This window comes from Carassius auratus, chromosome 11 (assembly GCF_003368295.1).
Source record: "Carassius auratus strain Wakin chromosome 11, ASM336829v1, whole genome shotgun sequence".
Classification (NCBI taxonomy): domain Eukaryota; kingdom Metazoa; phylum Chordata; class Actinopteri; order Cypriniformes; family Cyprinidae; genus Carassius; species Carassius auratus.
The window spans coordinates 7795189-7818896 of NC_039253.1; the positions used below are offsets into that span (position 1 = coordinate 7795189).

Sequence of the window (23708 nt, forward strand, 5' to 3'; positions counted from 1 at the left end):
GCCTTAACCTGACTCTACATAAATGTTAATAGATCCATTCAGAATTATTAAACAGAGCAAAACAAAGATCCCAGGCCCTATGCATAGGCATCCTATTGGCCCCCCTTGAAAATATATATTCCAGACTTTTCAAGGGCCCTCTCTTCCTTTAGGGCCCTGGTAATCAGTACTTGTTTTACCCCCAGTCCGGCGCCCCGCCACTGACCATTAGAAACTCCTATTAAAAAACACTTCTTCAAAGTGAAAGTGACGTGACATTCAGCCAAGTATGGTGACCCATACTCAGAATTTGTGCTCTGCATTTAACCCATCCAAAGTACACACACAAAGCAGTGAAAACACACAAACCGTGAGCACACACCTGGAGCAGTAGGCAGCCATTTATTGCCGGCCCAAGATTCGAACCCACAACCCTAGGGTTAGGAGTCAAACTCTCTAATCACTAGGCCAAGAGTTCCCACGACTTCTTCAGCAAGTGTCCATGATAAATCAGACATGCAAACATACTGAAAAGTGCTCATGCAAAAAGCTAAGAACGCACATACACTGTCTGTTTGTTTGCACATTAATAATAATGGACTCTCGCGTGTCTAGTAATGTATGACTCCAGTATGTCTGTGCTGTAATTGTCTTTACCTCCATTACATTAGTCTTCCATCAAAACTTTACTGTTGAGATACTGGTTTGCTTTATACAGCCCATACAGATTAGTCCTGATTTCAGCTTAAAGAAAATTAATAGAGGTATGTTTGTTCCCACCAATCACTGCACAAGTTAAAGGATCCGTTCTTCATGAACCCATAACCTCCGCCCACATGAATACACAAAAAAGGGGGCGTGGCCTTGTTGTGCTCTGACGGAGAAGAGGAAGAGTTACGTTTTTGTTTGTCACCATGTCGTCGAAACGCTGTTATTTTCATCTCTGAGTCCAATCATCTTTGTTTGGGCTTCCCAGGGACGCTGTACTTAGAGATCAATGGTTACAATTTATGTTTGACTCTGTTCACGAAAATTATAAACCACATGTAAAACTATGTGCAGCACATTTTGCTGAGGACAGCTTCCTCAATCTCAATCAGTTTAATGCCGGATTCGAACAAAGATTATTCTTGAAAGATGGAGCAGTTCCCTCTTTGTCTGGACAAGGCGTTGTTTATGGACCACGACAGGTAAGTGTATTTTATTATTAAGTTGGTGCGTTTAACAGTTTCTGTAACTTCTTACACAAAGGGCAAAGGGCTTTGTTAACTAGATGTTAGGGCTGTGCAAAAAAATTAAATGCCATTTTCATTCGCATCTCGTCAGTAAAAACGAGATGTGATTATAAGTACATCTCCAGCATGTGCGTTCAGATCAGGATTGCCAGGTTTTCAAAACAAATCCTGCCCACTTGCTTCTCAAAACTAGTCCAATCGCGTTTCCAGGAGGGCAGCGTGCGCTAAGCTGGTGTCGAATCACAACACAGGAACCGCTGACACAATCAGAACTCATTACGTATCTCTGAAGGAGGGACTTCATAGAACAAGACATCAGCCCGTTTTTGTGACGGTGAAAACAGCGGTATACAGATAGGTGAATTGTGTGAAAAATACTGTTTTTTTTACCTGCGAAACATGAACACATGTTATACTGTACACTGTAAACACAATCAAAGCTTCAAAAAAGCACGAAAAATGGGACCTTTTAGGTTATGTATGATGAAAGCATATTAGTGCTAGCCCTCCCGGACTCATAGATATTGCACTGCAGTTCGAAGAAAATAAATAATAAAATCTTTGTATGGAAGTCTATGAGAACACTCGGTGCGAATCTCGGCCGGAGTGAAATCACCCAAAAAGAGGCAGCACTCCACAACGCGACTTGACCCTGATAATACTTTATATCCAGAGGCAGAACAAACAGTGAACAGTGAAAACTAGCGTAACACTTTGGTTTAATGTAATAGAAAAAATAACTCCCTTTCACAGTTTGGTGGTGTTTTGCCCAAATGAAGAAATGCCCATGCTGTTTCCTCAGACAAAATAGGAATATTGTAGGAAATTCTGATTAATCATAAACTATATATTAATCATAAAGTCCTTCTGTAAATTAATATGAGTATGATGCTAAAATCCAATTATTTTCATGTAAGAAAATTGTGAAAACTCATTTCAGATCAGTGTTTTTCAATCTTTTTTTGTTTCCAAGGCCCCTCGCATAGGCCAAGATATTTTCTCTGATATTTCTGCTGTAAGTTACTTTTTTACATGAGTATTTAAAAGAAGTGTGTGTGTGTGTGTGCGTGTATATAATATGTAAAATAAGTATTGAACACATCACCATTTTTCTCAGTAAATATATTTCTAAAGGTGCTGTTGACATTACATTTTCACCAGATGTCGGTAACAATACAACAATTAATCCATACATACAAAGAAAGCAAAACAAATAAGTTCAGAAATTAAGTTCTGTGTAATAACGTACAAAGGAACCTTGGGTACTTGGAAAGCCAATACACCAGCTGAAATCTATCAGTAATTAGAAAGCAATCATGCCCCTTGTGAGTGGAAATTAATATTAGCTGGTTTAGTCCCAGCTGATGGCCTATAAAAAGGTGTCTCATGACCAACATGTCACACAAGAAACATTTCATGATGGGTAAAAGCAAAGAGCTCTCTCAAGACTTTCACAACCCTATTGTTACAAAACATACTGATGGCACTGGTTACAGAAGGATTTCTATACTTCTGAATGTTCCAGTGAGCACTGTTGGGGCCAGAGGTGGAAAGAACATAATTTCACCATAAACCGGCCACGGCCAGGTGCTCCTCACAAGATTTTTGACAGATGAGTGAAAAAAATTATCAGAAGAGTTGTCCAAGAGCTAAGGATCACTTGCGGAGAGCTTCAGAAAGACCTGGATTTAGCATGTAAAGTTGTTTCATAGAAAACAATAAGTAATGGACTCAACCGCCATGGCCTGTAAGCATTCTCACCACACAAGGCTCTGTTGCTGAAGAAAAAGCATGCTGAAGCTCATTTAAAGTTTGGTGCACAACATTTAGACAAGCCTGTGATACTGGGAGAATATAGTCTGGTCAGATGAGACAAAAATTTGAATCTTTGGATGCCATAATTCACACCATGTTTGGAGGTCAAATGGCACTTCACATCACCCCAAAACATCATGGTGTAGCATTGGCAAAATTCATATAACAGAAGGGAGGATGAATAGAAAAATGTACAGAGAAATTCATGATAAAAAATCTGCTGCCATCTACCAAGATGATGAAGATGAAATGAAGGTGGACACTCCAGCGAGACAATGTTCCCAAATAGGGATGTTCATTTTGGTTATTTTTCCTAACCGGCAATTGACGCTCGTCAACTGATCATTAACTGATAACTAACATATTTCAAATTAGGAAAGCCATTTAAAACACTCGGGCCGAGCATTTTGATTGGACGTATTTTTTTTGGTCCAATGCCTTCCACAGAATATATAAATACAGATAAATACATGTAGACCACTTCACTTAATGACTGCTATAGGGATGTGAAGACTTTCCTCCAGCATAACAAAAAATGTTTCTGAAGAAAATCACTTATTGCACCTTTAAATGATTATTACAAAATATAATCATATTTCCATAAGGGTGTTACACTTGATCACTAAATGTCAGCCATTTTTAAAGACCAAGGAGAGGGAGTGGTTATGGTGAAGCATCCAATCATTTGGCATCTCTCAAAAGCCCTGAATTTGCTCTGTACAGGACTGGCTTCAAACAGGACTGTGACATGTAACGTCTCAGAGAAATCGCTAAAAAATTATATCTTCTACAGAGGACAAAACTCCATAGATGGTAGTTGTCAGAATTGTTGGTACCTTTGGTAAATATGATCAAAGAAGGCCACAAAATCCTTTTGATATATATTAATCACAAAAATCTAACCTTTCATTGGAGAATAATTATTTATTATGGGGGGGGGGGGGGGGGCAGGGGTTGGGTATCATTAATCACACATATCATTAAATGTTTTTTTTCTCAAATACCTGTTGGACACAATTACTGGTACTGCTAGAAATTCTTATGAGTAAAATGTATCTATAATATATCCCAACTCATATTCACTATTTTGAGCACATCAGTTTGATTATGAACATGAAAATTATCAAGCCATGGCTTCATGTTTCACAGAAATATAAATAGGAGGGAAAACAAAGGCCAAATTCCAAATTAATCACCCATCACAATGAGAAAAACCAAATAATATATTTCTGATGTGCAGCAAGAGATAATTCAGCTTCACAAATTAGAATGAGGATTTAAGAAAAGAGCTAGAGAAGTGAAAATTCCCATTTCCACCATCAGGACAATAATTAAGAATTTCCAATCAACATTACAAAACTGCCTGGAAGAGGACGTGTGTCTATCGTCCTTAGGAGAGTTTGAGTGGCCAAAGACTCTTCAGTGATCACAACTGGAGAATTGCAGAAAATGGTTGAGTTTCGGGGTCAGAAAACCTTAAATTAAAAACCTTAAACATTATCAAACAGCACCTAGATCACTACATGTTGTTTGGGAGGGCTTCCAGAAAAAAATGCATGTGTGTCTACAGCATATTCAGTTGTCAGACATGACTGGAACTTCAAACAGGGATGGCTTCTATGGTTAGAAAGATTCGCTTTTTAGCAGCAAACAATCAAGATTGGTTTGGTGAAGACTGGGATAAAAAGTCCTTCTTGTGTACAATTAAAAAATACTGCTGTATCTTTTAATGTTGTGGGCCTATATTTCTGCTGGAGGTCCTGCTAAACTTGTTTAGACACATGTTTGGATCTTCCAACCAGACAATAATCCAAAAACAAACCTTAAAAACACAACAATGTGTCACTGGGCACACAACCAAGCTTCTGCTATGGCCATTTCAGTTTCCTGAATACAACTTATGATCACTGAAAATCTATTCTGACTGGAAAAGCTTCAAAGCCTTTTCACTATTTATTGATTGGTTAATGGTTTAAATCTATGCAGTGTAAAATTAACAGATTGTGGCAATTTTAATATACCAGTCGACTTCAATTTCGTCAAAGTATGCTACCTTTCAATTATGCTGCTGACCAACTGTGCTCAGGTGCTTATTATTAGAAACACATTAAGTGCATATCATTCAATAAGAAGATCAAACGGCACTTAAAGCATTAATTCCCCTCTAGCAAAATGGGCTTTTAATAAAACTTGCTATCTATGCAGTAAAAAATCTGAATCTTTTTTAATCTGTTCCTGTATAGATATCTGGTTGCAGGTAACATGAAGAGAGAATACTCTAGAAAAAAGTAATATATTAAAAAAACATTAAGGCCTATTACAAATATAATTCAAATCTATTAACATGTTTACTAACATATCGCTGGAGACTTACTGATATAAAATTATAATTAAACTTTATTCGGAGTACTACTTGTGCACAATGCACAGTTCTTAAGTTTAAAATGTGTTTTAATGTCACTATTGATGAGGATTGTGTGATCTTTGAATAATATTGGGTCTTTAAATGCTAGATATTGAATGTGTACCTAATGTATACTTGCAATAGCACCACTTTAGCATAATCGTAGGTAGCACTTTATTTTACAGTCCTGTTCCGCATGTACATACTATGTACTTATTAATGTAATTACAATAACTATGTAATAACTACAGTAGGTACTAACCCTGAACCTACCCCTAAACCTAACCCTACCCCATGTAGTTACCTTGTATTACCAGAACTTTCTTAGATAAATACACTGTAAGTACACTGTAAAGACATGTTAGTACACGTACTGTAAAATAAAGTGCAACCCAATTGTATATACTTTAGTATATCTTTAGTTGGACTTAGCACTACTTACTCACTATTAAAGTGCATTTAGTACAAAATTAGTATGAGTATACCAGCTCATTATACTGAAAGTACAATTGCATTAAGTATTTTTATTAAGTACATAAAACATGTAAACGTATTTGTAGCATACATAGCATGAAATAAATGTATAATTAATATGAAAAGATACATTTATTTTTAATTAGGGTACACATTGTTCATTTCTTATTATGTCAGTAGTATAACAATACAGTTAAAAGTTGGTTGAAAATCTGCAATGTCACACTACTGGTTCTCTTTTTTTCCCGAAACATTATAAACCAACAGAGTCTGCTGCAAAAAAATATATTTATGTCATTTATTAAGGGGGAATCTCAGAGAAGAACAGGCTAGACAAGTAGCTTGTGTAAAATTGATCACGCTCTCTGCTAATATGACACCATTTCACCTGAAATACCAAACAGCTAATTAAGAAACCAGGCAACTGAGACTGTGAAAACACACAGCGTGACACCCGCTTGTCGATTCTATCTAAACTAAATGCCAATAAAATAAACTGAATGGGAATTTAATCTTAATTAAACTTTTCCTTGTAGATGTTCACATTTTGTGCACCTTGTGTGGATTGAGGAAAGGCTGCAGAAAGTATGACGCACCTCTCCTGCAGCGTGACAATAGGAGATTATCAAACAGAGCTTTTTTATGAGCAAACAGCAGGAAGGTTTGGTTCATGTTGTCATCCTTCTCCAATAATCTTTATAGGGAGCTTTTGAGCTAAAATGTCAGTGTGGCATTTGGAAGAGCATTTCTCTTGGTCCAAGAAGTTCATGGCCACTTTGGTTGTTGGTGGACTTTCAGCTTAATGCTGTAGGATGGAGAGAGGAGACAGAGAAAGAACGAGAGAGATACAGCTAGATAGACATACATTTGTGGTACATTATTGTGAACAATATAAAAATTCTGATCAGAGCAAAAGTATTTGACATTCCACGTGCTGATGTACTGACTGTCAGATAGACACTGCAATACATATTCCAAATGACAAGGAAGACAGTGCCCACACGATCAAGAATTTAGAGTAGTTTGAGGTCTGAGTTCATGACAACCTACCAATCAAGCAAGAAACTGCAAACGACATTATGTGCAACACTGTGTATTGTTTTTTTAATAACATTTTTATATCATTTTGATTAGATTTTACTCACCTAACATTCTTTAAAAAGACAAGTAGATTTTAGTATACTTCTTTAAAATGAGCACCGAAAAATATACTTTAAAAGATTATAGTGCAAACTGAACTTAATGTTTTCAAACACTTAATTGCATGTTAATTGCCATTAAATGAAAATGCATTATAGTTTAAATGTAAATTAAACGCAAATAGCTTAACTTTAAAGTAATTTTTGACCCACTTAACACTAAAGAAATCTTTATATAATCTATAAACTATATATAAGTGCTGTGAATCAATTAATCCCGATTAATTGCATCCAAAATAAAAGTTTTTGTTTACATAATATACATCTGTGTACTGTGTATATTTATTATGTATATATAAATATACATGTGTGTGTGTGTGTGTGTGTGTGTGTATATATATATATATATATATATATATATATATATATATATATATATATATATATATATATATATATAAATAAATTATATGACTATACATATATACATGTAAATATTTTGAAAATATATATTGTGTGTGTGTGTATATCTTTATATATGAATAATAAATATACACAGTACACAAACATATATTATGTAAACAAAAAAACCTTGTAATTTTTATACATTTTAAAATATATTAACTTTAGATGTAATATCTAATAAAACTAGTTACTTTATTAATTTGTATTATATTATCTACAAGTATTTTTTTAAACAAATAAACTTTAAAGATTTGAAGCTCATTACTAGTGGACGATTAATACAATTAAGTATTATATAACACACAAGGTTTTTTCACACCCACATGCTGTTCTTAACCTGTACGAGTTCTTTCTTCTGCAGAAGACAAAAGAAGATATGTTTCTGAAGAAGTTTTCTGGTCCCTATAGACGTCCACTGTAAATGGTGACCAGACACAGTTTGGCTACCCATTCTTTTGTGTTCAACAGAAGAAAAAATAAATTCATATACAAATCTAAAACAACTTGTGTGAGTAAATAAAGTCAACATTTTTTATTGTATTTTTTTGAGTGAACTATTCCTTTAAATCATTTGAGGCAAGTAACTAATGACTTAACACAGTTCAGCTGTAATTTTGGCTCATGTTGCAACAGTTGCTCTAGTTAGCCGAATGTCACCTGTGCAGTGGATTTTCAAATCATGCCACAGTTTCTCGAACTGGCTCTGACTGACACCATTCATCCTGGGTAAATAATGAACCTTTCCCTATTTTCTAGGTTCTCTTGCAAAATGTTCCTGGACATTTCAACATGTGTTTTTCCTTCTGTTTTAACAAGATACCCAGTCCTGGATAATGAAAAGCCAACCCGTAGCATGATGGTAACACCACCATATTTCACAATAAGTAAAGAGTTTTCTGAAGTGTTAGATTTGCACCACACACATTTTTTTTTTTGGCTAAAGGATTTTGGCTGGTCTGGCAACAAAATATTCCCTAAACTGCAACTGGGTCCTTATTATACTTGCCATTTCCTATTCATTTAAAACAGCATCAATTACGCATTTCTATTTTTTCCCCTTGATTTTCACAGTTTGTTACTTGAATAATGACATCTTAATTAAAAAAAAGTAAAATCTAGAATATGTTGTTGTTACTTTAAACATTCCCATTATAGTAGCAAGTATAACTGGAACGAGCCAATTTAAAGGCAACTGTGTCCTCATTATGCCTTCTGCAACACTATGACATAAAACAACAACAACAACAACAACAGTTCATCAATCTTGAAGAACATTTTGAACATGGATAAAGTCTAATAATTAATGATGAATGTAAGTACTTATGACTAAAACCGTCCCAGAAAACAAAACATCAACATTACATTTTAAATAAAGCATAATAAGTGATTTATACCAAAGCCTGAAGTTTTTGAAAGAAATGCAGTGTACATTGGCAAAAAGTACAAAACTTCATCTTTGGCCTTAAATACCAAAGATTTTAGATTTGATTTCGGTCGATGAACTACGTTTGTGTCTCGAGAAGAAATCAATTTGCAGGACTGAGGTTAGGAAAGACCAGGACATAATGAGCATGTAGCGTTATCTTAGCAAAGGTAACCTGAACCTGCAGGATCGATACAGACCAACAGGAGAACAGGGAAGCAAGCAGGGGTCTAAAGAAGATGTTGTTTCTCATGTATGCTCACGTAAGAGAAGATGGAGGGCCAAGACTGACCAAATATTGATCCCATTCATTCAATCATCTCCAGACACTTTCTGCCGTCCCTTACCCTTCCTGTCTTTGATGAGAACCGCTGAGGTTCTGCGTGACGTGTGTGAGTTATCTGGGGCCGTTGTTGATGTGAAAGCTCGCTCTCTATGCAGTCAGCATGTCTGTGATGATTCTCGGATGTGCTAAACTCAGGTCAGCGTATCAGAAACAGGTGATAATGGCGTGTCTGAGTCTCTGAGATCAAATGACAACATGTGCTTGAATTGACATATAACAATCACATAGTCTAATTATACTATCTGTGGTGAGTTTCATTCTAAACTAGTTTCTTTGAACTTTTCTGAAGAAATTGGAGAAATTTAGCATTGCATCACTTGCTTACCAATATATCCTTTGCAAGTGAATGGGTGCCGTAAGAACGAGAGTCCAAACAGCTGATAAAAACATCACAATAATCCACAACTAATCTCCAGTCCATCAGTTAATGTCTTTTGTAGTGAAAAGCTGTGTTTGTAACAGGGCCGTCACTAGTGGGGTGAAAGGTGGACCTGAAAGGTCACAGTTTAAACATTGCAAACTGAAAAAGATGTTAAAGAGCCCAATTCAGCTCCCGCGCGATGGTTTCTGTGCACACAATGCTCACGCAGAAGAGAATCACTCACTGCTCTTGACTGAAGTACTTTGTTTTAACAAGAATTAATCCACAGTCAAACCAAAAATTATCCAGACGATAGATATAATTTGGCAAAAATTTTATAAATGCATTCAAAAAATAAAATTTAGCTTCTTGATGCTTTTTGTCTAAAATCCATTTATGTTTGAACTAAAATAATAATTTAAATGGGCCTTTAATGAATAGAAATCCAGATCCTGACTAATGAAGACACAAAAACTAGTTTGAAGATTAATTTTTAAATCCAACATGTAGGCTAGTTTATTTAACCAAACTTAGCGTTCTACTAAATTAAAACATGGGTATGTATTTCTTATTATTTGTCAGAAAAAATATCCATAGTCCATGAAAGATTACATTTTAAAATTGAAATGAATAGGTTTTATTTAATTGCATTGAAAAAATAGATACAAATTGTTTTTTAGCATTGAAGGCTTGTTCATACACCCTAAACTGGAGAAAAGTATTAGTGATGCCTGCCTTAGCAAGTAACCAAACACATGCACATTTCTGTTAAATTGAGGTTGAAGAATTATATTTTGTGGTCACGCATGCACGGGCAAGCGATGCCATAATGTCACTTCACAGCACATAATAAACACAAAGAAAGCAGAACAAGGTTTCCAGTTGAACAACCTCCTGCAGGAACGGGACTGGTTGCCATAGGGATTCCCTTCTACTGTCCTAGTCAGAATTAGAAGCGTCTCTGTGCAATCGGCCCACGAACAGGAGGGGACCAACCTTCCGTCTCACATCACCAACTGCCTTCAAATTACTCATTCTGACTGTACGCAAAGTTCAATCATCTGTAGCCCACGCAGCCTACGAACAGACGGCCTTTGCCATGGATTATTCATGATGAGAAATATTTGCCTTTTGTTGAAGTAAATTGAGAGGGCTGTTTAAAATGGAAATTCGCTGCTAAAATATATATTTAAGAGTGACTTTGAAAACGCTGCCTGTGAGGCATCAAAAGGGCAGAACGAATATAGGCACTAGAAAAAGCGCTCTGTTTGGCAGGCTCCTAGGTGTTGATTAGGGGCGGGTATCTGCAGGTCTCTCGTGAGGTGATGCATATGCAGTGTATGTTGATAAGACTGTAGGAATCGTGTTATGTAACGTAAACAAAGCCATGCTGGATCTGAATCTCAGGTTTGATCTGGATGTTCAATGTGATCAAAAAGAACATTTTTTTCATAGTTGCTGTAGCTGTTCGAACACAAGTGAACATGTCACATGGTAGCATACTGAAGACTTTCAGAACATCCAAATCTGCGTTCGCACTTCCACTGACACAGAGAGAGCAGTTACCATGTTTAGGTAAGAAACAGCTTCACAAACAGTCTTTCAAACGTAAGGTAATATTTATTTAATCATTCATACCATCACATAAATACCGGAATGAAATTTTATAGTTTGAATATAAACAATGATGTTTATGGAAGCGATCAAAATACTGCATTTCACCTGGCAATTCACTAGGATGCAAGCCATTGTTTTGTTTTAAACAGTTTTGAGCATCATTAGAATGCCATGAGTTTTGTTTTTAAGACATTGTGCCAATTTTTAAAAAATTGTACAACTTGATAATGTGTTGTCAGTAGCGACAGCCTTGTGGGGAGCACACGACATACAGCATGGTTGCGCTACAGGCATCACGGGTTCGAATCCCAACTCAAGGACCTTTCCCAATTCCCCTATTCTCTCTCTCCCCTACTATCTTTCTGTCAGCTCTGATCCATCCTATCATAAAGGCAAAAATGGCAACAATAAATCTAAAAAAAAAAAAAAAAAAATTGTGCAAGGATTGCGAGGTTCACTTATGTTCTGCATCAACTAGCCATTTTTAAGCGTTTTTAAGCAGACTAATTCAATGTAATGATCCCTAGTGTTTCACATTTCACACACACGATTGGTGTACACAGATGACTTTCATGAGCCTAGAACTGCAAGTTGACGATATCAAGATTTCTATAAGGGACAGAGAGTAAACATGCATGAAACGGGAAAGGGGAGGGACTCAAACAGGAGGCGATAAGCTAGCAGACAGATCTTGAGTCTGGAGGAGGCAGGAGGCTGAGCCTGTTGGCTGCATTCACACTGAGGCTGCTGCATCAGGGCAGATGGCGGGGAGAGTTGAGGTGGCTCACACACACACAAATGATGCCAAAAATTGTGAGAAACTGTGAGGCCATTAAAAAGGCTATCATAAAAAACTAAGAACGGTGGGTTTTGCATATACTAGTATAATCTTACCCCTAAGCAAAGAACAAAAATGAACATCACTGGAAGTATACTTGGGCCTTAAGCCACAGCTTCAAAATCTTTCAAATGTTTTTACTCTGAGCTTCTTTCCTTCCACACAGAATCTCTGCACTTTCCTCCGCTTACCTCTTCCCAATTCCCAATCCTGCAACTCTCATTTGTTGCTTTCTTTGCCTTCATCCCCAGCTTTTCTTCTCTCCCTTTGTTCTTAATTGCTATGATCAAGTCTACTGCTTAATAATTACTGTCTCCATCCCTCCAGAAACACTGACAGATTAGGCATTCATTCCCTCACAACCTCTATGTGCCAGTACACCAATCATGCTGAAGGAAACAGAAGCACGCTGTCTGTATCAATCACGACTTAAATTAAACACACCTGAATTAGGCTACTGCTCCAGCATGGACTTCAAATTAAGAACATGCATTTGGTAAAAGCGTTTTATGATGATGTTACCTTGATGTAGCAGTTCAGCTGTGGATAAACCCTCCGCACCCCCAGGAAAATAGAGAGAGGGGTTCGGTGAGGAAAGGATGCTGTGACGACATGTGTGACCTCTGGGAAAGAAAAAACTCGGAAGCCGAGCTTCTCATACAGCTGCTGCTGATCCTCACTGGGTGCATCCTCACTTTCACTCAAAATACTGCCCACCGCATAGCGACACTTCTGTGCTGGAACCTACAACACACATAAACACACATTTCTTACTGCAGAAACATTGTAATTCTTGAAATTACTGTCAGAAAGGTTTTCATTTCATTAAATTAAGACATATTAGAATGATTTCTGATAATCATGTGACACTGAAGACTGGAGTAATGATGCTGAAAATTCAGCTTTGATCACAAAGAATAAATTACATTTTTAAAAGGTTTTATAATAGCAAACATTTATTTTAAAATTGCAATATTTCACAATATTACTGCTTTACTGTATCTCTGATCAAATAAATTATCTTGAGCATAAAAACATATATATCAATCAAACCGACTGAAGCAAACTTAAAACAAGTTTTATGGTAGAGATTGTGTTAGCTCACTTACAAACATGCCACACAATGCATTGGATTAGATTAGATTCAACTTTATTGTCACTGCACATGCAAGGTACAAGGCAACGAAATGCAGTTTGCATCTGACCAGAAGATCAATTACAGGATATACCGTGTCTACAATATGTTACAAATGTACAATAAATATACAGATAAGGCAGTACTATGGACATCATTTACAGATTTTTAAATACTATCAGCATGATATACAGATAGGTATATTATGACCATACTATACAGATGGATAATGTAAGTATATGTACACTATAAGCAGAAACTATGAACATATGAACAACACTTACACTATGGACATAAAAGAAAGTGCATAAAAAAATATTCTAGTGTACAAATGGATTATTCAGTATTCTGGATGAGCAGACAATAGTGCAAGTAATAACAAGTTGACAGCTGTGGGGAAATTTTTTTTTTCTGAGTCTGCTGGTCCTTGCCAGGAGGCTCCTGAAGTGCCTCCTGGAGGGCAGGAGGTTTAATAGTCTATGGTCAGGGTGAGAGGAGTCTTTAAGAGTTTTCTCTGGATGTCCTCAATTGCAGGAAGTGGTGTCTCTTTGATGCGTTGGGTGGTTTTCAACACTCTCTGCTGTGACTTGCTGTCAGCAACTGAGCAGTTCCCATACCAGACTGTGATACAACTGGTCAGGATGTTCACCAGGATGGCTGAAGACAACTGGGTCTTCTTCAGTGTCCTAAGGAAGAAGAGGCACTGGTGAGTCTACTTGACCAGGCTGGAGGTGTGTGTGGTCCAGAAAAGGTCCTCAGAGATGTGGGTTCCCAGGAACTTCAACAACCATCCCGTTAATGTGGATGGGGTCATGTGTGCTTCCTTTCTTCTTCCTGAAGTCCACAATGAGCTTCTTTGTCTTACTGGTGTTGAGGAGCAGGTTTTTGTCAGCGCACCATGTGGCCAGGTGCTGTACCTCCTCCCTGTAGGCGGTCTCATAGTTTCTGGTGAGGCCAATCACCATGGTGTCATCTGCAAACTTAATGATGGAGTTGGATCCATGCACAGGTTTACAGGCGTGGCTGTAGAGGGAGTAGAGGAATGGGCTTAGCACACAGCCCTGTGGTACGCCGGTGTTGACTGTGATGGTGGTGGATTAGGCGTGGCCTGACCTAACATGCTGAGGTCTGTTGGTCAGAAAGTCCATAATCCAGTGACAGAGGGAGGTGTTAATGTCCAGGTTTCTAGGTATTGTGGTCAGCTTGGAGGGAATGACAGTGTTAAATGCTGAGCTGAAGTCAACAAACAACATCCATACATATGTATTAATATTGTCTAAGTACTGTGCATACTGCATCCTCTGTGCTCCTATTGCTACGGTAGGCAAATTTGTATGGGTCCAGTGTGGGTGGGAGGCAGTCCTTGAGGTGTGCTAGGACCAGTCCCTCAAAGTACTTCATGGCAATAGTTATGAGTGCTACAGGGTGGTAGTCATTCAGGCACATCGGGGAGAAGTGTTTCAGCACTGGCACAATGGATGGGGAATTAAAGCATATTGCTTGGGTGAGGGACAGGTTGAAAATGTCTGTGAAGACCCCTGCAAGCTGCTCTGCACATGCCCTAAGCACATGTCCAGGAATGCAGTCAGAGCCAGCAGCCTTGTGTGTGATGATCTGGCTCAATGCTGTGTAGAGTAGACATCTGTGGAGGGGAGTTTGAGGGGTCGGTGGTCTGCTGAGAGTGTGATCTTGGTGGCCGTCTCCTTGCTGTCACTATTGAAGCGAGCATAAAAGTCATTTAGCTCATTAAGAAAGGAGACATTATCATGTCTCTTAACATGTGGAAGACCCATACTACACAAAACAAACTACTGCTTTCTACTACTCTTTAATTAGTTTGGCCCTGCTAGTTTTCACCGTCATCAACTTTTCCCAGTGAAGCAGGATTATAACAAAGACGAACACTTCTCTAGCCAACAAACACTCATCTTCCAAAACTGATCCCCAAACAGCATAGCCACACGAAAAAACAAACCCAGCCCCATTAAAACCCATCAGCTGCCTGCAGTAATCACCAGAAGGAGCCGAACACATCTCACAATGCTTATCTTGTGCAACAAATAAGCAGCAAGAACTCCCTCACTCTCGCTAGCACAGTTGTGTTCAAAGACAACAGGAAGCATCCACGATTCAGTGAGTCACAGAGGAAAAGCTATCTTAATGAGAATAAACAAAGCGATGGCTGAGAAAAGCTTATAAATACAGGATTAGATGGAGTTGCATGAGCAGGTGGCATTGTGTGGCGAAAAAAGAAAAACACAATGAAGCTGTAGTTTGATAAGACTGTGCATAGTCTGGCAGCTTCGAGACCAGTCTGGATGGATGCCCAACTGTCACTTTTCAAGCACGGCTCATGCTTTCACCAACCAAAGGAATATATGCTTGCAAATGAGGACACCGGGGAAATTTGAGATGGACTGTACAACCCAGTCTCGGCTTGGGGTTCAGGTCTCTCGAGGATTTGGAGGAAAAAGGGGTAGGTCGCCGAAGCTAGACTGTGACAGATGGAGGTCTGTTTAGAAAAGAGGCTGCAACAGTTCCCAGAACATCCATCCTTTAAATTGGAGGAAAGTGTTCATTCGTCTCGTAGACTTCTGGGTCACTTTCGGCCTCCTGCCGAGTCCTCTAGGAATAGACTGCACTGCCAGTCAGGAGAAATATCAATCATAAAAGCAGAGAACCAAGTGAAACTGGCTTTAGTTTTCTCTCAAGATCATTTGGTGTTTATATTAGAGTCCTAATCAATTCTGATCCTTCAACAGAATCGCATAATTCTTTGAGTAGTCTGTTCACAGCTGGATCGCTCTGAGGCCCTGGTCTGCGGGAGGTCTGGATTCCTGATGTGCTCCCAGCAGGTGTTGTTCACGGGGAGCGTGTTTTAACAGACTGGCCTGTCACTAAGCCTCCATTTGCTCAGAGCCTTTGACAGAAATTGTGACTAAGTCTCTGCCAACATGGCATTAGATTATAAATAAATGAGATCAACAACAACAAAACTTCAGGGATTGTCAGAGACCATGTTCTGTCAACAGTTTAGTCAACAGAGTGTCTTCAGGACAATGATCATTTAAACATGATGTCAAATATTACAGGGCAACTCCACAGAAAAAATGAATCATCATTAGTGAATTGTATCACAAAAATTACATATAACTAATATAACCAAATATATTATATAAATTATATTTTAAAATATATTTCTATACTACAAATACATTTCAGTGATTTTATTTCTTTTGACAAAAAAGTCATTTAAACTTAATGATAATCTTACTAAATTTTACTCTTGCTAAAAAGGCATATCATTTATTTGATGTGTAAAGTAGGTAAATGTTCAAAATTTAACAAACTGAAAGTGTATAAATTTGTAACAAACTTTGTAACATTTTATTTTATTATTTAAAAATAATGAAGTGTAAATTAAGCAATTTAAACATCAAGTAAACTAAAAATACAAAGTAGAGCTACACGATAAATCGCATGCGATATTTATTGCGCATTTTGCCAGTACAAAGCTGGTTCTGTAATCAGCGGAAAATCCCGATCACCTGCGCGCTTTCACATGGAGCAGCATTAACTACACAGAGCCATTGTACTATGGAAGCATATGGGTAGCATTATTCATTTTGGGATGTAATATGCAAAATGACAATGCAATATGTAAAATGGCAATGCATTTCTGTATTTACATTTACATTTTCCAATACATTTGTGCAACGTTTGGTGCAAAATGAAAATGAAAATTAAATTATTACATAATTTTCATTTGCCATTTACTACACCAGTTTTAAAATGTAAAATGAATATTAATTTTAACGCTTTATAAGTTGCAAAATTAAAATGAAAATGTATTACAGAAATGATTAGATATGTCTAACATGTTAAAGCAAAAACTGTGGCAAAATGATCATTTAAATGCTATTTTTCTTAATTGCATTAACACTCACAGTCAAGACACTTACGATTGCATTTTCATTCGGTGTCCCGCAATGAATGTAGCAAAATTCAGTGTGCACATTGAAAATGCATTCCGAGCCGATCACATGTCCCCGCCCTCGCGCCACGTCAATCACTGCGTGAACAAGGTGGGGCTTGCAGAAGGTCAGAGACTCAAGTCTCAAGAAGAGGATTCAATCAAGTGAGACAACATGGACAAGACAGTTGGTCCGTGTATGTTTTGATCATTTCGGTTTATGGCTTCAATATTTCATTCGGATTTGTGGGTGGAGCTGAAACGCTGCTTTCATCTGATTGGTCGAATCGGATCGGTTTTCATCTGACAGCCTTCAGCTCGGTCTTGTCATTCTTTCAGGCAGAATAAGAGTCAGTGCGAGTGAAGCACTGAAATGTCTGAAACTACGCTCACTGTTAATTAGCATAATATTTGAATCAGATGTAGCTGGGCAAATTCGTGCTGCTGAGACCTGCTAATTATTTCTAGGTTGTAGTATTGTATGAATATTGTCCCACTGATTAATACAGTGCAAATAGTTCTGTCCCTTTGGATAACAGTGAAGTGGAAATTAAAATCAATAATAGACTGAACAGTTCCATGTCTGTAACATTTACCACTCTCATCTTTTAAGTCATAAGGCACTAGGTATGTGTGTGTGTGACATTAATAAATAATTGTAAAAATGAATATAGTTCAGTGCTCCTGTAGCCTACCGCAGAGCGCCCTCTCGCGGCTGTAGACGGTAATGTTTTATCTTGGTCTTGAATAAATGTGACATATAGTCCAGTGCGACTTATATATGTTTTTTTTCCTCGTCATGACGTATTTTTGGACTGATGCAACTTATACCGAAAAATACAGGTAACATTATTATTATTATTTATTATGAGAGTAATTGACACAGACTAGAACTTTAATGTTTCACCCAATTCAGCTCATATCTTTAGACTCGTCCGACTCGTGTTGCTTGTATAACTGGCCAGACTTACCTTCCCAAAAAATCTATTTCATAAATTTAACTATATTTATTTCCACTTCACTGTTATCCAAAGGGACAGAACTATTTGCACTGTTTTTATCAGTGGGACAATATTCATACAATACTACAACCTAGAAATAATTTGCAGGTCTCAGCAGCACGAATTTGCCCAGCTACATCTGATTCAAATATTATGCTAATTAACAGTGAGTGTAGTTTCAGACATTTCAGCTGAAGGCTGTCAGATGAAAACCGATCCGATTCGACCAATCAGATGAAAGCAGCGTTTCAGCTCCGCCCACAAGTCCAAATGAAATATTGAAGCCATAAACCGAAATGATCAAAACATACACGGACCAACTGTCTTGTCCATGTTGTCTCACTTGATTGAATCCTCTTCTTGAGACTTGAGTCTCTGACCTTCTGCAAGCCCCGCCTTGTTCACACAGTGATTGACGTGGCGCGAGGGCGGGGACACGTGATCGGCTCGGAATGCATTTTCAATGTGCACATTGAGTTTTGCTACATTCATTGCGGGACACCGAATGAAAATGCAATCGTAAGTGTCTTGACTTTGAGTGTTAATGCAATTAAGAAAAATAGCATTTAAATGATCATTTTGCCACAGTTTTTGCTTTAACATGTTAGACATATCTAATCATTTCTGTAATACATTTTCATTTTAATTTTGCAACTTATAAAGCGTTAAAATTAATATTCATTTTACATATTAAAACTGGTGTAGTATATGGCAAATGAAAATTATGTAATTTAATTTTCATTTTCATTTTGCACCAAACGTTGCACAGATGTATTGGAAAATGTAAATGTAAATACAGAAATGCATTGCTATTTTACATATTGCATTGTCATTTTGCATATTACATCCCAAATTGAATAATGCTACCCATATGCTTCCATATTGTTCATGGACAAGCTGCGCAAAACCACAATCATATTTTGTGCATGTTTTGTCAATGAACAACAGCATTATTCGCAATAATCAGGTAGGCTGATTTACCAAAAAGTAAATTGAAAACCAAGCACTAGAGTTCGACTGATATATCGTTTTGGCAATTTTATCATATTTTATCATATAAGCCTGTCGCAGATATACCGGTATCAGTTTTTTTTTTTTACCAAACTTATACCACAGATAAAATACTTCTAAATGGTGTAATTACTTAGTTTGATAATTACTTGAATATCTGTCGTCCACTGTGTTAAATTCTTAAATACCCTGCCTCCATTACATATTTTTGTCATATAGTTATGTGTTTATTAACATATTGACAGTTTATTAATACCTATAAAGCACATATTCTGCATGACCATATTCTACGTCCCTAATCAATACCTAAAACTTAACAACTACCCCACAAACTATAAATGATCAGCAAATTAGGAGTTTATTGAGGCAAAAGCCATAGTTAATGGTTTGTTAATGGCAAGAATTGGGCCTTAAAATGAAGTGTGACCAAAAACATATATTTTACGATCTAATGAATGCCCAATTGCTCCTGCTTCACTTTAAAGCACATTACAGAAGTGTAATAGATTACCACTGCCATTTCATGTTGACTTTAAGTGCCTGTTTAAAGGCAAAATGGTGATGGTTAATGGAGTCAAACTAGCAACCTTATGACTTTCAGTCTTCACTGAGCCTTAACCACTACATCACACCACGCCATACAATAAACCTCCCATCAAAATACCAGTAAGTCAAACCACAATAATCATATCCTCCTGCTGACAACTGGAAGAGTTTATACAGACTCTGAAAATTGGGTTTAAAGGAGTTGCGATGTGGGTACAGGAAGGAGGGTTAACTTTGAGGTGGCATGTTTAGTCACGACTGAGGTAAATCTCTGAAAAGACAAACTTGTAGACATTGAAATATGGCGAGAAAAGATAATTTAAGACACTGAACTGACAGAAAGACAGAAGTACCGATGAGCATATGTAACTGTCAGCGTAGCGCTTCCATTTTACTTTTGTCATTTTCCTTGTCAACTAGCAGTCAAATCCATTTCAGGCAAATTCGTGAAATGTCACTGAGGTTACGGTGTCGAAGCAGTCCTCTGGGAAATCGACTCCAAAATACCTTGGAAGGCAGACTCATTTATTCATCACTTCAGACGCGCTTTAAAAAAAGCTCTCGCATCTTCCCTCCCCCCTCGCTGTCACTGCCGCTATCCGCATCTTCACAGCGGACTGCCTTTTCATGTTCCTGCCATCCTCAGACAGCCAGGATGCTGTGAAAATACTAATAGTTTTGATGGCGAGAGCCAGTTGGAATTCTGTTCCGAGACGTTTGCTGACAGCAGGATGCTTAAGTTCCCTCCCGAAAATGGCACTTTGTTGACATTATCTTTTCTGTCACTAGTCAATTTTCATCAGGACTGATGGATCATGAAGATGATCAGATTAAGCTATTAAGCTCATCAAGTCGTTCTCAGTTCTTCACAACAGAAAACACTCAATGAGTGCCTGAACAGAACAGAGAAAGAGCAAACCCTAAAAGTCTCCGTCACTTAGGGACTGGAATGCCTTTCATGGCCCTTCACAGATTCCGGCATGTGAAGAAGTCTCCCCGGCTCTTCTTATCCATGGCAACCATCTTCAGACCCATGGGATTTCACTTCCACCGCATTGTTTGGCCTGATGAGAGGAAGTTCCCAAAAGCTTGGGGGCTTGCAGACTACAGTAGCAGTCAGTGAATCAGAAATAGAGGGACCACGGTGCTCACGCCAATCCTTGTGGTAAAATCCTTCATCCCAGAGGAGTCCATTGTTTTCCAATCCTGCTCCTGCCTCTCTCTACTTTCTATTAGCAGCCTTTGGGAGCTTCTGACCCCCGGGTTTAGCACCCCAGGCTTCTCTCTTAACGAGCTGAGATCATTATGCCAATTAGCTGAGCTGGATCTGGACTTGGCCATGGCTGTTTGTGTGGAGCTTTGGACAGTTGTTAATTGGGGACTTGGGGAAAGAAAAAAAAAACAGTCTGTCATTGACAATGAGCTTTTGAAAGTATGACCGAGCTGTCAATCAAGAGTCAGACTCTATTCCAGGGCTTTCTGTTGGGGGGTTGAGTACACGTTAACCGTTTTGACTGGTCAAGGAGGAGGTGGGCAGGAAGCGTGAGAAATGTGATAATGCAAGAAGGTCTTGTGCACAAACAAGAAAAGCGAGAGACTTTCTTTTCCAATAAATAACTCCAGTAACACCGTCAGCCTACACAAACTGATTAAAAGCATCGTCTAGAACAGGCTGGTGGGTTTCTGCTCTTCCTCTGCTACCAAAATGATAGTTATTTTTTGACAGTCCCCTTAGCTCCTGTTAAGTATTTCTTTTTTTGCACGCAAAAAAACATATACATAAATACACTTCTAAGTCTCAAACAAAACGCTCTGTTGCAAACTTTGTGAGAACTAAACAACTTGAAAAGTTATTGAACCCAGACGGCAACTGGAGCCACTGAAGGTCAGATGAAGAGTCACAGAAGTTGCGCTATGAGCTCATTTATATTCCCTAAAAGTGTGAGGGCACTAAGGCCAAGCAAAGTAAGTATAGGGCACCAACTCAGACACATTTACCTTTTCTGTTTTTCTGACATTTTGAGATCAAGTCCAGCCCAGGCTCAGGATCATGCAATAATAAGTTGTCACCTTTCTCTAAATTAAACCAGACACACTAGATTGCTTCAGTCGGCTACTTATGCTTGCCCTCCTCCGTTCTCTACTATCTGTACTCAACTGACTCTGAACTCAGTCCAAACAACATCACAATTTAGCCTGTAGGATTTAAATGCGTATATATGTGACCCTGGACCACAAAACCAGTCTTAATGGTCAATTTTTATTTATTTATTTAGAATTATACAGCATATAAAAGATGAATAAATAAGCTTTCCAATGATGTATGGTTTGGTAGGATAGGACAGTATTTGGCCGAGATACAACTATTTGAAAATCTGCCCAATTGAAGTTATTTGCAATGCATATTAAATATCAAAATGTATTTTTGATTAGTAAGTTCATAAATGTACAATATATCCTAATGGAACATGATCTTTACTTAATATACTAATGATTTTTGTCTTAAAAGAAAAATGTATCATTTTGACACATACAATGTTTTTTTGGCTTTTGCTATAAATATACCCCAGAGACTTAAGACTGGTTTTGTGGTCTATGGTCGAATATAATAACAATATACATAAACTCTTATGATCTGCTTGACTTGCATACAGCACTGAAACACCACTGGAATTATTTTATAATTTTTGAGCTGAATTTTCTTGGAACAACAAAGAGACATTTAAACTTGAACTAGAAATGTCAAGATTTATGAATGAATCATTCTCTTGAGTCAGATCTTGACAATGAACTGAATTAAAGAACTGCTTTTAGTTGGGTAATTTTATCATTAAAAAAAAAAATCTTGTAATTTAACTGAAAAGAGATTATTCAAAATATGTTTTTGTAAATAAAATGGTTTGGAAGTACATGAAGGTGAAAATTTGATGAAAGAATTTCCTTCTGTTCCTTTAATGTTGCCACTCTTACTTTAGTAGGAACACTGCTGTAACAGATAAATGTAAATGTAATCAGTCTAAACCTGTTTTATAATGTAATAGCCATGACTAGTTTGCTGGCTTTAGTAATAATGCATTTACACTGCGAGATGCATTTTACAATAAGGTATATTGAAAATATGTGTTCAGAAGGCAAATTGGAACATTTAACACCATTTATCTTGATTATATTTGACAAAATGAGATTATATGTGATAAGAGCCCCACAATAACAGATAATCCAATTATATCAAAATATCAGAACATACAAACATATTCCACCCCCACAAGGTCAACAGCATAATCAACATTAGTGCACAAAATACCAAAATCAACACCTCCATCTAGTGGATAATGAGGATCTTCAACACCGTAAGTTAACTGCTAATAGAAATAATGCACTTAAATCACCAACAGACTTCAAATTAATAAAGAATATTGATAAAATAACACTTAATAGAAGACATATGCAATACAGACTTGTGTGCATAACATTTCTAATGAAAAGCGCTCTTGTAAGACCTTTGTATGAGATTAGCCTACTTGGAGGGAAACAGATGACACAGCAAAGCAAAGAATCCAAACAGCAAATTTAAATGTAATGAATTCCTTAAAGTAATTGAAGCAATTTACTTTCATGAGGAGAATTAAAGTGCAATGCATGTGTAATGTGTCAGATGTGCTGAGCGCTGCATACTGTGTGATCAGGAAACAGGAAACAGCTCTGAAGCCACAACATTCACTACATTCACAGCTACTACTATAACTGTGTTATTCACACATGACATACATATTAGTATGATATAATGAGAGTGATGATGGTTGGGGGAATTAGATGTTTAGTACATTTAAAGGGAAAATACAGAACAAATCACATTATTCCTTAAAATTTGCAGTATTTCCTCCTAAATGTAACGTGTGTAGTGAGCCATCAGGTAAAGTTGGCAGTTCAATCTCAATATATGCTT

General features: G+C 37.4%; 1 protein-coding gene across 1 annotated transcript in view; it reads right to left on the minus strand.

Annotated features, from left to right (window-relative positions):
- The window catches only part of LOC113110909 (testis-expressed protein 264-like), a 51525-nt gene that overhangs the window by 26529 nt on the left and 1288 nt on the right, over positions 1–23708 (minus strand). The window contains 1 exon segment of the mRNA XM_026275192.1: positions 12619–12840. Coding sequence (XP_026130977.1) covers positions 12619–12840 — 222 coding nt within the window.